The 16,664-nt window shown below is 45.5% G+C and overlaps 3 protein-coding genes and 1 pseudogene across 3 annotated transcripts; 1 reads left to right on the top strand and 3 right to left on the bottom strand.

Moving 5' to 3' along the window:
* Positions 1 to 1,842: 1,842 nt before the first annotated feature.
* LOC144579145 (rab proteins geranylgeranyltransferase component A 2-like) lies at positions 1,843 to 2,943 on the bottom strand. The gene is given in 1 exon segment (XM_078348413.1): positions 1,843 to 2,943. A coding segment is annotated over 1 exon segment (1,101 nt).
* A 483-nt stretch (positions 2,944 to 3,426) lies between these two features.
* On the bottom strand, positions 3,427 to 4,178 carry LOC118147241 (rab proteins geranylgeranyltransferase component A 2). Its single transcript, XM_035271953.3, has one exon. The coding sequence runs from the start codon at positions 4,151 to 4,153 to the stop codon at positions 3,467 to 3,469; it is 687 nt and encodes a 228-aa protein (XP_035127844.3). The 5' UTR covers positions 4,154 to 4,178; the 3' UTR covers positions 3,427 to 3,466.
* A 111-nt stretch (positions 4,179 to 4,289) lies between these two features.
* On the bottom strand, positions 4,290 to 4,844 carry LOC103789355 (opsin-3 pseudogene; annotated as a pseudogene).
* Positions 4,438 to 16,319, top strand: IL37 (interleukin 37). The gene is given in 7 exon segments (XM_003735278.6): positions 4,438 to 4,540; positions 10,320 to 10,454; positions 11,145 to 11,202; positions 12,601 to 12,602; positions 14,843 to 14,931; positions 14,933 to 14,981; positions 15,718 to 16,319. Coding segments are annotated over 6 exon segments (534 nt in total). The 5' UTR covers positions 4,438 to 4,540; positions 10,320 to 10,367; the 3' UTR covers positions 15,967 to 16,319.
* Positions 16,320 to 16,664: the final 345 nt, after the last annotated feature.

Below are 16,664 nucleotides of genomic sequence, written 5' to 3'. Positions count from 1 at the left end.
TGTCTTTACTGATTTCCAAAAGCTACTTACAGCAAATATGAAATCACATAATTTCTTCCACTTCCCTACTGTTTCTTGTTCTGGGCTGTGTCCTGCTTACCATCCACTACCTTGGCCCCTTAAAAGTTGCTAATCTTCTGAACCTCATTCCTGTGACTGGACCCCTGGTCCTTGTTCATGGGCCTTGCAGATACTGACTGTATGCTTATCTGGAGCATGCAGTGGCTACTACTTGACCCAGATTTCTCACTGTGCTCCTCCCACCTAATGGGATTTGCTCATACCTGTATGGCACCCCTCCCATCTTCCCCAACTGAATACTTACCAAGACAATACATTGCCATACTCCTTTGGACTCTGCTCTGGGCATCAGTCTGAATGTTTCTATTGGGCATCTGCAGCTGGATCAGTTCCCTGAGCACTGTCCAGCCTCTTCAGCATGGCTAGTCCTAGAGCAGAGAATTAGCCTTTCTGTCTCTGCTGCTCTACATGCCTGGACAAATCATAAGAAATAACAGCATCTTATGATAATGCAGGCTGCAGGAGGCAGGAATCAAATTTTTGCTTATTATATAGTGCTCCAATTAGTTGAATATTGGACTATAGAATGTCATGAATCTATACTCAGGTTGGTTCCCTATTACTCAGTCCACTGAGGCCAGATCATGGGATTAGCTGTCCAAGAAAGAGTTTTAGTCTGCAGAGCATAGGGTCATTCCGAGAATTACTAGCCCACATTTGTGTGGAGACCTCCAGATAACAGGATCTGGGTTGGTGCAGGGTACTTCCAGGAGGAGAGCAGTGGCAGGAGGCGACACACCTGTCCTCAGGATGCCCAGCCCCACAGTCAGAGGGCAAAGGTCAAAGCCACATGCCTGAAGATCCTCTCCCCAGTATGTGCCAATGATAGGGTTTTCTATCTTTTGGGCCAAGGAAGAAACATGAAAGCAAAAAGCACAATTTTCTCCTCCCTTTGCATGAAGACTGAGCAGTTTTACCAGATTCCCAGGGAAACACCCTTCCACTCTGAGTTGAATGTGAGTGAGAGGCATTCAAGGGTAGAACACTAGAAAAATTATTTTCTGAATCACTTGCCATTAGCCCTAGAAAGCGTTGGGTTTGTCCTTCCTTGTCACAGTAGAGAGTGCTGAGAGCATCAGAACTTGGGCTCTGGAAGTAGACAGACTTGGTTACAAATCTGAGCTCCCTCTCTTATTAGTGTAGGACATAGAGCAACTTTAAAAACCCTTCCAAACCTCATACTTTTCTTTTCTTTTTTTTTTTAACAATTACAAACAAACATATTTTATTATCATATTGACATCTGTATTAGTTGCTATTCCTACCACCATGTCTATATATTTATATTATATGCAAAAGATCCACATAATTTACCATTTGTGTGTGTTTCACTATTCAAACAGCCTGCAGCAACTCTAATAGCTGTAAAAGTAATTAAAATATTACTTGGGTATTACTAACTATTCTGTAGACAAAGATAAAATCTGAAGATCATTAGCAAATACAACATTACCTTGAAGCTGAGTTGCTAACATGGAACCCTTACATACATACCCAATACTAAAATAAAGCTAACTCTGCTTTAAGACTTTGGATCACATAGCCCATTCTAAACAAAACGTTCAATAATCAATAAATCACTTATTGATAAGTTAACAAAGATATTCAATGCTGAATGTCTGAAAGAGAGTTAGACAACATCTGCATAGCATTCATCCTATATCACTACTTCTAATTACTCACATGGGAAACTCTTCTTTAAATGAGAATATTCTGACCCCACGGTAAAGGTCCAAAACAGCATTTCCAGATAGTTCTTTTCTAATTTTGAAGGTGCTTCTCTGGGCTTTCTAGGTTTTTGCTTTCCTCAGAGGATTCTAGTTTGGCTATTATTGTATTACTGGTTCCAGGAACCTCTGGCTGCTTATCATCACCATCAAAAATAATGTCTTCTGGATCTGGAGGTGGAGGGCAGAAATCTTCACCTGGAAAGATCTCCTGGAAAAGTGTTTCAGCTCACTTGACAGCATGCTCATTTCCCAGTCCACAGTCAGGCCCAGAGCAGACGTAAACATTGGAAGGTAAGCCATTATATGAGCTTCTGCTAATGCCTGAGGAATCTCTCATATTAAAATAAAGAATCCACAAGAGTCTTGGCTTTGTAAGTTCTTCCTTGTTTATTTCTGTGTCAGCATACGGAGTGAATAATTTCTCCACCACTGATTCTAAGTCTTCTCTTGCTGTTTTAGAAGATGAACACATCAAATGTACCAGATAGGTGTCCTTCATGTATGTCATGGTTGAAGAACATAATTCTGTGACCCGAACAGCACAAGCTCCTGGTTCTGCTGGAGGAACTATCAAAATGGAAGTCTGCTGATCTGAATCTGTCTTTAGGATAGACTTGTCTGTAATGAGTACTGCCCTAGAGATCTGCTTATACTGCACATTTAAGCATGTTTCCTCAGAAAGGTAACTGTCTTCCACAATAAAATACTTAGCATTTATTCTTTGACCAAAGTGATCTATAATTGCTTTACATCTTCCAGATTCTTTGTCGACTACAAAGCATTGTACTTTATGACGAAGACAATAGATTCCACCAAAAACTGCACACATCCTACAGAAACACTGGGGCATTTCTCCTTGGCCATACAAGGGAAATAGAAAGGGAGTGTTGCCAAACTGTCCAAGACACTGAAGGAAGTTTTTAGTTGCATTAAGGCCATCTACTGCAGTGCAAGATGATTCTGATGTCATTGCAGTTGAGTGCAGTACAAAATGTTGAAGGTTGGGAGTTAATTTTTTAGTTTTTAAGTACTCTGAAAATGAACACTGCCTAAAAGCTTGGTATTCATCAGGATGTTGTTCATACTCTAAACAAAACGTGAGAAATTTCATTAGTATCCTCTTTTCAACCATGGTAAGTTCCTTGCTATTAAATACATCTGCTTTAGCCTTTAGAACAAAGCAAGGCACTTGTTCTACCTTTCCTTCTTGAAATGCAAGAATCCTAGTGACATTTTAAAATTCTAGGTAACGACTAACATCTGATTTGATTAAAAGATCAATTAGCGATCCTTGAGAATACAGCAGTTTTGATACCAAATCAATATTAAACCTCCTTCCTTCTTTAACTATTTTAGAGTAAGTAATCCTATTTCACTTTTTTTCTTTTCTTTTCTTTTTTTGAGACGGAGTTTCGCTTTTGTTACCCAGGCTGGAGTGCAATGGCGTGATCTCAGCTCACCGCAACCTCCGCCTCCTGGGTTCAGGCAATTCTCCTGCCTCAGCCTCCCGAGTAGCTGAGATTACACGCATGCGCCACCATGCCCAGCTAATCTTTTGTAGTTCTAGTAGAGACGGGGTTTCACCATGTTGACCAGGATGGTCTCAATATCTTGACCTCGGGATCCACCCGCCTCGGCTTCCCAAAGTGCTGGGATTACAGGCATGAGCCACCGCACCCGGCCCAAGTAATCCTATTTCTGTTTGTTTGATTGGCATTGTCTTCTACTGTAGATATGCTTTCATCTTTAACTCCATCTTTATCTGAAACTGTGTGTATGCAAGTTTTATCTCCACAATACTTTTCTTTCTCCACTGATTCCTCTACATCAGTTACTTCTAGGGAAACCTCTCTAGCACTTTTCTGAGTGTGTTTGGCAGGTATTTCATCGCTATTAAAGTGTGATGACTGGCTTTCTTCAGGCAAGCATGCAGAATCCAGAACTTCAGTGAAGGTACTAGACACCCCCGAGGAAGGATTTTTCTGCAGAGCACCAATCTCTTCAATGCCCTCCTCCACAACCTGACTGGCATAACAAAAAGCTTCTGTAGGTTGAATAGTTTCATCCTTCTTGCGCAGAGTAATGGCTTCTTCTGTTTCATGGATCAGGTCTTGCCATGCAACAGTACTTTCTTCCCCAATGTCATTGTTTTGCTGATACTCCTTCAACCAGGATAGCAATCCTGAAAAGCTGAAACTAGTCCAGTTTCCTCCATAGTAACTTCTTGAATCAACATGTAGAACCCTCTGACCACTTCTTAAACATGCAGCTGCAAGAATGGATTCGGGCAAAGCTGTCCCTATTATAATCACATCAAACTCTGTGGGAAGATTGTCTGCCATTCTAGGAAGTAAAATCGTCTGGTGACAACTGCTGATGAAAGAAATAAGGTGTGATTATGCTGTAATAAAAGCTGTCCTTCTGATGTTCCAGTTTATCCCAGAAGCTCTGAAGTTGCAGGTCCTCGCTGTTTAACGGTTACCCTTAAAAAAAATTTTTTTCTTGTAAGTCAGTAGCATAAAAACATGAGAAAGTACATCTAATCACATCTGAGAATACTAAAACGGATGTGTGGTTTCATTTCTGCATTTCATCTTAGCAGTAAATGTCAAAATGCATCACATATGCATTTGTGACTGGAACTCTTCTCGGAGAGGCTGCCGCTGAACCCGTCCCACACGCAGCCCACGGTGTCCCACACCCAGCCGTTCCTCGGGCAGGACACGAAGGTAAAGGTGACCCCGAAAAGGGACACCAGCAGGTTGCTGAGGCTGATGTTGACCAGGAGGAGGTGGGTGGGAGTGCGTAGTCGCTGGAGCTTGTAGTAGAGGACGAGCACCAGCAGGTTGTTGCCGACGCCCAGCAGCCCTTTGGAGCCCAGCAGCAGCGCCAGGCGCTCGTAGGTGCTGGGGCTGAAGAGCGGCGCGGGGCTCAGCGTCCCCGCCGGCGCCGGCCCCTCAGCGCCTGCGGCCTCGCCGCCGTCCCAGTAGCCCTGGCCGCCGCGGCAGTTCCCCGAGTCCATGGCAGGGAGTCGGCGCGCTGGGTGGGCGGAGGCGCTCAGCTTGCGACCGGGCTCGCCGCGCGCTCCACACTGGATGGGGCTCGGGATCTGCCACCGGCTCTGGCCATTGTGCTCTGAGGGGCCCGCGCTACCGAGCGCCGGGCCCGCCCTCTCCCCCCCGCCAAAACCTCATACTTTTCATGGATGATGTGAGGATTGGAATAATGCTCACCTAATAGTGGTTCTTGAGAATTAAAAAAGTTAACAATGAACAGCATTTAGCAAGATACCTGACTATTGAGAAAATAAAAAATTGTTATTGATGTTGTTATTATTAAACATCCTTTCTGCACCTGCTGACTGGGGGCATCATGCCATCAGAAATACCTAGGATGGGATGGATTCTTGCATGGGCTAGGCCAAGGGTGCAATAATGGAGGAGTGAAGAAGGAAGAAATGGAGGCAGAAAGCCCCCAGGAGTCCAGTATGGTACAAGTCTGAGCTAATGCTGCAGGGGCTTCTTGGAAAAGCCACAGGGCTTGCATCTCGCCCTGGAGGAACCTCTTCCAGCAGGCGGGACCAGCCACAACAGTAGCCAGGAGATTTCCCAGGGTGTGGGCTCCTAGGAGTTCATTTGGACCAGGCTTGCTTAGAGAGGGATCATAGCAGGGACACTTCACTACTGGCAGGTGGTTTACTCTTCAGTGAGGAGCTCAGGCATTTGTTTGATGGAAGGGAGAAGGCCCTCTGCTGAGCCAGTGACTGTCAGGGATGGGTGGATGGCTGGAAAATAGGAAATAAGACAATGTGATAGCACAGCAACCACCACACTGTGTGGGACATTCTCTTGAGAGTTTTCCCTCTGTTAATACTCACTTCCTATGGCCCAAATAATAACAACAAAAAATTGGTATAAATTCTTGAAATAACTTGTGGATGATGGAACAAGACCCCTTCCTCCCATCACCAACTCAGAGCTGCCAGAAGCTTCAGGTGAGGGTCCAAAATGCCAAAATATCTTGTATCAGAAAGGATGGTCAGTGACCTGAGGACACATGCCATATTTGCTGTGTCACGCAAGGAGCAGCAGCCCCAGCCCTGCACAGTCATCAGGACCCTGGCTTCCCACACTGGGTAGGTGCTGGTTGTCTAATAAAGAGAATGCTTGGCAGCCCGTGCTGTCTGTCTCCTCATGTCAGCTTATCTGGCATTGCTGTCAAGTGGCCACTTGAATTTCTTTAAAGGTGGAATCTCAGTGGGTTCTAATCTGTTCAGAAATATCAAAAGAGCATATTAAACACAGAATTTATACATACATATATATATCATACACACACACATATGTTATGTGTGTTATATGTGTATTGGGAAAGGAGAAAGGCCTTTGTTTCCTTTGTATCTGCACAGCACAAGGCAGGGCACAGAGTGACTACGATTTGCAGTTGATTTATTTACATGAAAGATATCCCCTTTGGCACTTTAGGCCATATATATGTGTATGTGTGTGTGTGTGTGTGTGTGTGTGTGTGTATATATATAAAACTTACATATAATAGTATAAAAGTGGAAATAACTCAAAAGTTTAAAACTGAGGATTAAACTGTGATCTGTCCATATGTGACATTCAAGTTAGCTGTCCCTTTTCTCTTGAGCTTCAACCTCCTACAAACAGTGTCCCTTGTATACCAGTATTGGTACAGATAATTGAACTTATTGAGGTTTTATATGGGGCAATAAAGGCGAGAGCTTACTGTAAATACTCTACACTACACTACATAGCTCCCCCTTTTACAGACAAACTCTTCTCTCTCATTTCCCTTCCTTTCTGGAACCACTCGGTGAGATCTCTACAAGTCTATATTGCAACTACCTCACCAGGGCACACTCCCCCGCAACTCCATTTTCCCCATCCTGAGAGCAATGGTCAGCTGCCCCCGCATTCACATCCTCATTCATTCCAGAAATCAGCACCAGAGAAGTGCCCACACTTAACCCAACCACCTTCTTAGAAGATAAGTTCGTGGTTGCTTTCACTTTTTAAAAATTTTACTTCGTCTTTTCCTTCACAATCTCATCCCATCCCAAGAGGTTTGTTCAGAAGTTCTCTAAAGATATGTGTGTCCTTATTAGGAATTTAACAGACAAATCAGGAATTTTTATTCTAGCCATCAAGGGAATAACATTTTGTCAGGTCTTTAGACAAATAATGGAATACCTTGCAGTAATAAGATATACTATTGTAGAAAAGTATTGATGAAATGGAATGATGTTTGAGATATCACATTGAGTAGAAAAGGCAAGATGCATTAAGTAGGAAATGTATCTTACAAAATGATTTGTCAGACACATTCCTTTATTTGCATGTTATAAATGTGTATGTGAAGAAAGGCTAGAAGATGAGACCACAGTCTTCAGTCAAATTTAAGAGATGAGGCTGCAGCATGCTCAGAAAGGCCTGGTTTATAGTGTTATAGTTCTCCCAGCAATTAAGGATGTGATCTTGGGTAAATTGTGCATCCTCTCTAAACTGCACTGCCTTTTGTCTGCAAAACAGGAAGGATGGTATTTACTCCCAGAGTCATCAAAGGATTTGGTTGGAGAAAAATAAAAATGGACTGAGCCTAGATCTGGCAGAGTGAGAGCACCGTGGTTAACTATTGTGCTGGACTGTTGTTCCTGTGTTATTGACGTGCTGCTGGTGGTGGTCCAGAAGCTATTACCTTAATTCGTTATGTGGATTTTCCTTCATACAATGCCTACAGTACTAGCTGTGTGTGACATTGTAAAACATAGCCATACACTGTAACTGGCAAAGGCAAATGCAATGGAAGTGCAAGTAAATAGCTAATGGGCTGCAGAGGGAAGCTAGTCCTTGGAGGGCTTGATCAAGGAAGGTCCCTTTGTATGTCACTTGTGAAGAAGAGGCCCCAGAGAAGAGGTATAGGGCAGTGTTAGTACATCGCAGAATTTACCTGGAAGGAGACATGAAAGGAGGACATTTTTCTCTCGAAGATGGGGACTCCACTTGCATAAACTCTGGGATTAGGGCAAAGAACTATCAAGAAAACAAGGGCTTCCCTGAACCTCCCATGCTCATTTGACTGACTAAGCTCTGCACTTCTTCTTTCCTTCACTCTTGTCTTTTTTCTATACCTCTGTTATTAGACTGGACTGGCAACCACCCGATCTATCCCAAGTGCCTCGAAATGTGTTGAATGGGTGTGGCATGCCCTTAGCAGAGTGGCACTACCCCGCAGGAATTTGTTTATAGCCTTGGCATGGAAAACAGCAGGAAATGAATGATGACTGATAACTGAGGATGTTATTTATTATTGTCTAAAGGAATACTGTATTGTATTTGCAAGCCACTCCCAAATCGTTGATTCTGAATGAGTACCAAACCTCTCCTTTAAATAAGGGGTCCTGAGAACTGAAGGCAAGCAGAGTTCCAGGAGTCCAAGACAGAGCCACTGACTATGAGGATCCCTGGCCCGGGTAGGTGATCTTCCTGTGCTGGCTTTCAAGGCCAACAGGCATGGATGGGGAAGTAGAGTAACATCGGGCCATCTAGTCCCCTTGCTTGTAATCTCCACTGAAAGCACATCTGAATTTCTAAATATGATCTCTAAGACCTGCACAGAATACCTTGCTCTCAGCCCCAGTAGCAGCCTGCTCTCTCCCAGGAGAGCTTCCACCAACAAGCAGGGCATTGCCAGGGGGCCAGGCAGACACTAACTTAGGAAACCTGTAAATCCTGGAAATGCTTGTCCCTTCGCTCAGTAGACTGACTTCAGAATCTAGAAAATATTGGTCCTTGGAAATAGATTTTGGGTGTAAAGAAATCGATTTCAGATGACCAGATGCACTGCTTCTTTAGGGAGTTCTGTGAAAGCTCCCTGCATTTATCTTAATACAGGTGGCAGATTTCATGAGTACCCCTCAGGGATGGCTCCAGGTCCTCCAGCCTGTGAGCATCCTTCTGTCCTTCAGCAGCACTGCAGTATCTTTATGTCTTTGGATAGCTACATTTCTACAAGACATTTCTTGCTCTGATGTCCTGGCTGCCAAATTCTCTGTCAAGTGCCTCCAATTTTCTGTGTCATTTGATTCACCCCAACATGACAGAGGCCATTATACTCCATGTATTCAGGGTTACTGCCAAACCACAAACAGGTTAAGACCAAATAGTAGACATCCCTGTCCTTAACAACCCATCAGCTCTACCCACCTACTTCTTCTCACTGTTCTTACTGTTGAGTCCCGAAGCCCTTCCTTGTCATTTTTTTTCTCCTTGATACAGAGTCTCAGTCTGTCACCAGGTGCCAGGCTGGAGTGCAGTGGCACAATCTCGGCTCACTGCAACCTCCGCCTCCCGAGTTCAAGCAATTCTGCTTCAGCCTCCAGAGTAGTTGGGACTACAGGCACACACCACCATGTCCAGCTAATTTTTGTATTTTCAGTAGAGATGGGGGTTTCACCATGTTGACCAGGATGGTCTTGATCTCTTGACCTTGTGATCCACCCGCCTCGGCCTCCCAAAGTGCTGGGATTACAGGCTTGAGCCACCACACCTGGCCTTCCTTGTCATTTCTATTTTTTTGCATGAACAATTTAGTTCCCTTTGTCTCACTCCTAAACCATTCTCGAAGGATTGGGTTTCAACACAGACTGCCTATCTCTATATCTGCAATCTTAAAAGTGATGTGGTTTTGAACAAATCACTTAACTTCAGATTTTTTATCTGTAAGATAGGAATACCAGTTTTTGCTCCATTTCTGTCCTATGTTGGCCTGGACTGATGTTGTGAAAACATCCTTGTCAACTGAGATAGGGCATGCAAAATTTGTATATATAAATATATCTCCACCAACTCCTCCCAATGAAGCAATCTAATCCTAAGATATTAGAGATTGAGCCTCCTGGGACTTTTGGTGGCTTAGGTTTTCATGAAAAGAGGTTGCAGAGCAACTGCTTTTTGTTAGACCAAGATCAGGCTACTGCAGAGACTCAGCAAACTTTTACAGAAGGTGTCAGATGGCAAGTATTTTAGGCTTCGCTGGCCAGATGATCTCTTAACTACTCAACCGTGCTATTGTAGTCTCAAAGCAGCCGGAGATAATGTGCAAACAAGGGCATGACTGTGTTCCAATAAAACTTTATTAAAAAAACAAGCAGGGACAAGATTTGGCCAAGGGCCATAGTATGCCAGCCCCAAGACTAGAACAATGCACTTTTAAAATTTTATTTCATTTTTATAAAATGCCAAGATCCACAAAATTGTTATTGCACCCCAAGTGTTAGCACTGTGACTCAAACAGTTTGGAAAATTTCTGCTCTGAAGGCGTGATAGACAGGAGAGCATGGTCTGGCCCCTTGGGGCCTTTCTGGTTGCAGTGAGCATTTCTAACTAGAGAGCAAGGCCAGTGGCCTGTTCAGCACTACGGATATCCTGAAAGGTGTCCTGGGATCAGAAGATGTCGTCACTGGTTCCCTGTCTGTCTCCTTAGGTCTTGCGCTTCATTTCATTTTCTGTTGAGTAATAACTCACGTTGAAAATGTCCTTTGTGGAGGAGAACTCAGGAGTGAAAATGGGCTCTGAAGACTTGGAAAGAGATGAACCCCAGTGCCTCTCAGAAGGTAAGGTTCTTGTGGAAATCCATCTCAGGGCCAAAGTGTAATTCCTAAAGTGGACTTCGCTAGGTGCTGTGTACAGACCCAGCTGTTTCCTGCTGACCTTGCACAATAAGTGAGCTTTCAAACTTCCCTGGACAAATAACTAGACAAGAGAAATTCTGGAAGGAAAAAGAAAACTTTGCTGCAGTGTTTAGGCGCATCAGGTGGTGGATAAAAGGATCATTCTCACCTACAGATTTGGGCTTTAACGTCCTGTTTTTCAACTAGATGGTTGCATATCCTTCCTCTTCCCTCCCAACCTTAACAGGTGGAAGAGAAGCCTTCGATGAGAAGTGACTCTCTGAAGCTGGGTTGGAAAAATGACCCAGGCATGGGCATCTGAGTATTCTATGAGGAACGAATTTGGGTGTTGCCCATGGCGGACAATAAGAGGAGGCTTTTGACCCAAGTAACTGTCTGCTAGGTTGTGAAGGGAGAGGCCTGTAACATGCCAGAGGCCAAACCCCAGAGCCAGTTCATCTTTATTGTTCTATGTTTTTGACGAGGAAAGCTATGATTTAATGTCATTACTATCATGCTGCTCTAGTATTTCTCAGCAAGTACACAGAAGAGAAAATTAAATGGTCCCTCATACCCCTAAATCCTTGGAAAATCCCAATTGCTTGTGCTAATCTCACTGTTTCTGACTGCAGACCCAGTTGGAAGCCCCCCTGGAGCCAGACCCAAGCCTCCCCTTCATGAGTTTTGTTCACTCAAGTAAGGCTGCAGGTGAGGTGATGGGGGTGGCTGGGGTGCGAGGGTGGGGATGGGGAATGGTGCCACTTAGGAGGCGGTAGGATTGTAGACTGGGGATACCTAATGGTGCTGGATGGGGTTGAGATCTTCCCTTTGCAGAAGCAGATCCCATCAGGAGAGACTCTGGGAAAGATGGGCCTAGGGAGTGACAAGTGATGCTCACTTGCCAAGAGGCACAGGGAAAGGAAGAGTTTGTGCCTGGGAACCTTCCAGGTACCTCTTCTGACCATAGTCAAGAGGCTGGTGACACAGACCTCCTCCCAGCACTGAAGACAAACAGCCATGTGGCCAGTGGAGGTACAGGGACACCCACGCCACCAAGGGCTCAAGGTGAAGTCTTCAGAGCCTGAACCTTCCTCTCATGCTGCCATATGAACACCACAACACCCCAATAGGAAATTGTTAATATCACCACTGTTCATGTGTGGAAACTGAGACAGACAGTGGAGATTCCCTGCGCCAGGTGACACTGGTAGTAAGTGACAGATGTGGAAATTTAAAGGTACTATAACGTCTGTCTGCCCGACTCAGGCTTAAGGCTCCCATCGCCTCCTCTTCTCAGGACAGAGTCAGGAGACCTCAGTCTCAGCCCAAATAGTGCAGGCTAATGGTGAATACTGAGACTCACTTTGTCAGTAAAATGACAGAGAGGCCCAAATGGGACCAGGTGTGTAAGGGTGCCTGGTACAGTAGGGAGAGGCTGCTGTCACTGCCTCCACCACTGCCGCCGGAGTTACCTTTGATGTTTTGGTTGTTTGTAGTTACACCATTGCTGGCTTTGGATCTGCACTGTGTCCACTCCAGGTGCAACCTGGAGATTCCAGGCACACAAGCCTGTCTGTTGGGCCTGTCCTGACTTCTCGTCAGGGCTGGGATCTCCTTCAAATCTTGGGGGAGTGGTTTTCAAAGTCTGGTCCTCAAACCGTCAGCAGCATCAGCTCCTAGAACAGTGTTAGGAATGCAGATTCCCAGGCCCCACCTCAGACCTTCTGCATCAGAAACTCAGGGGACTGAGGCTTTAGGGGCTGCTTTAACAAGCCTTCCAGGTTATTGTGGTACACCTTAAAAGTCTGAGAGCTACTGCCCTACAGAAAATTACTATTGCCTTAAAACTGGCACTAGCACTGATGTTACTGCTGCTGTGGGAGTACCACTTCCCTATAGAAAACAACTGCCAGCACCTTAAAACCACTCACACCTTCAGAGCGGCCTTGAGAAAGATTTGGGGTCAAGATGATGAGCAAGAGCGCCACTTAAGAGGATAGTGAACTAGTCTGCATGCAAGACGCGGAGAGCCTATGTCAGGCTGTGATAGGATCCAAACGGAAATAAAAAAATCAGGTTTAAGAAACACTTAAGAGGTACGAAGTAAAATGATGCTAGAAAAGCAGCTTCTTAAAAATAGCATTTTCCAGTGGTTCGAGGCCCAGGTATCCATGGTCTTAAAATGCCACCCACCAGGTAATTCCCAGTGTGCACCAGGGTTGAGAGCCGCCGCCCTAGGCCATGCCAGCTGTACCCATAACTCTGGGAGTGCATCAGAAAGGCAGAGCCTTGGCACCACCCAGACCTACTGAGCCATAGTTTGCAGGTGATTTATTGTACATTAAAGTGTGGGAAATGGAAAGGCTTAGAGTTCAGCTAGCTCAATAACTTTTAGTCAACCTGCATCTGCCCATGAACTCAGAATGTCTCGGTGGGCCCAGAAAAGTTCCTGAAGAGATTCTGATGTAATGCAGGGCTGAGACTGTTGGACCTCATCTGACCCCGTATCACTTAGGGTCTCGCCTGGGGCCAGTCATCTCTTCCATAGGCACCGAGTGTCAACGATGTTTGGGGCACTACAGAGTGGGAGGTGGAGGATCACAGGTGAGTCAGACAGGGAGCCTGCTCCTGGAGAGCTCACAGTGCTATGGGAGAGCAAGACAAGGACACCAATACCTGTGTGCAAGGGCCGAGGAGGGCTGTAGGAGGAGGCGGCTGGAGAGCCAGTGTTACAGGAGGAGTCCTCTCCACTGTTTGGGCATGAGGAGACGAGGAGGACATTCCACAGTGAGAAACCCAGGGTGTGGCTGCATGCTTATGGCATGGGAGGAAAGTAATATCTTAGAATTATTCTCTACATTAGAATTGTCTATCACAGATACCCATATTATAGCTCCACATAGTGTGGTGGTTACTGTGTTATCATATTGTGACATTTGCCATTTTCCAGCCACTCACCCATTCCTAACAGTCACTGGCCCAGCCTGGGGTCACATGTCCTTTATCAAACAGGTGCTTGAGCTCCTTGCTGAATTGAGGGTCACCTGTCCAATCAGAGGCCAGGAGGAAAGGTTCCCTTTTAAGACCACACTCTAGGCAGGTCTGGCCTGAATGAGTTGCTAGAAGCCCACACCCTAAGACCCTCTGAGCACTGTTGTGGCTCGTCCTGCCACTAGAAGATGTTCCTCCAGGGCCAGGTGCAAGATTTGTGGCTTTTCAAAGGAGCCACTAATGCTCCAGCTAACCCTTGCACCGATCTGGGCTCCTGGGGGCTTTCTGCCTCCACCCCCCCAACTCTTCCATCACTACTCCCTTAGCCTGGCCAGTGTGGGCATCTGTCCCACTCTAGGCACTGCTAATGGAATGATGTCCCCAGTCAGAGGGTGTGCATATAAGAGAGTTAAGAAAAACAATGATTATAAAAAGTCCTTTTTATAGGTCTTAGGTCAGGCTAAGTCCTACTTACTTGAGTGAGCATTTTAGTTCTCATAACTCCTCTCTCAAGTAGGTGCAGTTCTTACTCTCATTTCACAGATGAGGACATTGGCATTGGGAGAGATTTAGTAACGTGTCCTCTGTCCTACAGCAGAGCTTGGATTTTAATCCACCTGTCCAAATCTGGAACCCATGTGCTTGCACAGAATGCTAAATTGCTCATCCCAGAAAGACAGCAAGTCCCAGAGTGGAAGAAATATTCAGTGGCTGTGATGTCTGAGCCCACAGGCAGGGTGGAGAGCTGGGGCTGGGGGCCTCAGATGTGGGGAAGAAAGGGCTGAGTCTTCCATTTTCAATGTTAAGTGTTGATATCTGGTTATGTTGATCTAGGTCCAAAGTTGAAGAACTTAAACCTGAAAAATTCAGCATTCATGACCAGGATCACAAAGTACTGGTCCTGGACTCTGGGAATATCATAGCAGTTCCAGATAAAAGCTACATATGCCCAGGTGATTCTCAGTTTCTGAGGCTGTGTTTTCTGTCCCCACCCAGCAGGGTAAGGCCTCCCTCCAGGTGGGCTCAGCTGATGCTAGACCATGCCCCAGCTCCAGCAGGTGGTGGAAGTGGGGAGGAGAAGCTTCAGAGATTTGGGCATCAGATGGAAGATCTCTAGCAATGACTAGATCTTAAAGAACTCTTTCTGGAAGGGCGGGGAAAAAAGAAGGAATCAGACACTTAGGTTGGAACAAGAGGAGGCTTAAACCAGAGTAATGGAGGGAGATGTAGACCACAGAGTCAAGAGGAGAAGGACTGCATGTCAGGCCTGAAACCCAGCAGACAGGAAAGACCTTTCCTTCCCCTGAGAACCCACTCATGTGGGTTCTGACTGTCTTTTTCCAAGATCTTCTTTATGTTACCCACATCCTTGAGCTCAGCCTCTGCAGAGAAAGGAAGTCCTATTCACTTGGGGGTCTCTAAAGAGGAGTTTTGTCTACTGTGACAAGGATAAAGACCAAAGTTGTCCATCCCTTCAGCTGAAGGTGAGAGTTCTAGCTCAATTTCCTGTGCCTTTTGCTACCCCAAAGTAAAAGGTCAAGATCCTCAATGCCTCTCACTTTCCTGCAAATTCTTATCTTGGCCAATATAACAGAGTCCCATACCTTCTTTGCTGGTTCCTTGCCTCTTCTAGGGAAGGAGGGACTCCACACAGCAGGGAGGCAATGAGAAACTGAGGACCCTTTCTCCTCTCCCAGGATCATGGGCCCTGGCCCTGTATAGGTGGTGCTCCCCTCCTGCTGTGGCCTTTCCTATGGCAGGCAGCACACTTGGGCCAGGACCCTGGTGTCTGCTGCAGGGTAGGAAGGTGTGAGGGAGCACTGAGAGGGCAGTGTGTCTGCTCTGCAAATTTAGTCCCGGAGGGAGCATTCTTTCACTTGAGGGGAGAAATCTTAAGAAGCCCAGTTGGATGCAGATCTAAGCCTTATCCTCTAACCTAACTTTAAAAACTGTAGAGCTGAGATTTTGGTGTCCATCTGACTCTTACATCTCTCTCAATTTATTTTTAATTTGGGGGACAAGAGGGCATAGAAAAGAAGTCATGATTACTTATCATCCCTTAAATTCCAGTACCAAGGCTGACATGCTGTCTTCCCCAAGGACCATCTGCCTTCTCTCCTTTCCTCCTCTCCCATGTAAAGGCTTGGAGGATAAGCACATGTACTGGGTTTTTCTCCCTCTCAAAGCCTGTCTATATAATTAATCTCTTTTACCTCACAGAAGAAGAAACTGATGAAGCTGGCTGATCAAAAGGAATCAGCACGCCGGCCCTTCATCTTTCATAGGACTCAGGTGGGCTCCCAGAACTTGCTGGAGTCAATGGTTCACCCCAGATGGTTTGTCTGCACCTCCTGCAATTGTAATGAACCTGTTGGAGTGACAGATAAACATGAGCACAAGAAACACACTGAATTTTTATTTCATCCAGTTTGCAAAGCTGAAATGAGCCCCAGTGAGGTCAGTGATTAGGAAACTGCCCCATCGAATGCCTTCCTCCGTAATTGACCTAATTGTATAAAAACCGAAATCCTGCTCACTAACCATTATGTCAGTGTGTTTCATTTCTCATTCACACTTTAAGGATTTGTGTTTTTAGGAAATAGCAAGAATATTGTTTAATTAAAAAGTTCTGGGTTGGAAAGAGCCCAGCTTCTGCTTGTATACTGCTACCCTGAACCATCAGACATCCACATGTGTGTCCTATGCTATGATACGGCCAGTCTGAGTGTGATACTTGCAACAGGAAGGAGCATCTGGATGCAATCAGTCCTTCCTACTGGGGTTTGGTAGATGCTGAGGGCATTGATCCTGGGGAAGAAGTGGCTGACTCCGTGTTTAAGGCACTATGTGCAATAAAGAAATGCAACAGCCACCATCCAGCAAAGTGATAACAGAAAAGGGGCAGTTGGGTCCCAGATAAGGAGCAGGGTGACCTGACCTGTGGAAAGGCACAAAGACAAGGAATCTGGGTCAGATGATAGGAGACCAGCCAGTCAGTGCCTGGGAGGGCTGTTAACAAGGAAACTGTCATATCACTAAGCAGGGCTCAGATCCTCATAATGGGGCATAGGAAGGCTGGCCAAATGGAAATCAGGGCCTGGAAACAGAGTGAGGGGGTGGAGACAGGGGACCGAGGCTTGGAAATTAGTTTATTAGTTTTAGCTCTT

Source organism: Callithrix jacchus, chromosome 14, assembly GCF_049354715.1.
Source record: "Callithrix jacchus isolate 240 chromosome 14, calJac240_pri, whole genome shotgun sequence".
Classification (NCBI taxonomy): Eukaryota; Metazoa; Chordata; class Mammalia; order Primates; family Cebidae; genus Callithrix; species Callithrix jacchus.
Note: the sequence above shows the minus strand (reverse complement) of the source record. Positions and strands in the feature narration are given on the sequence as shown.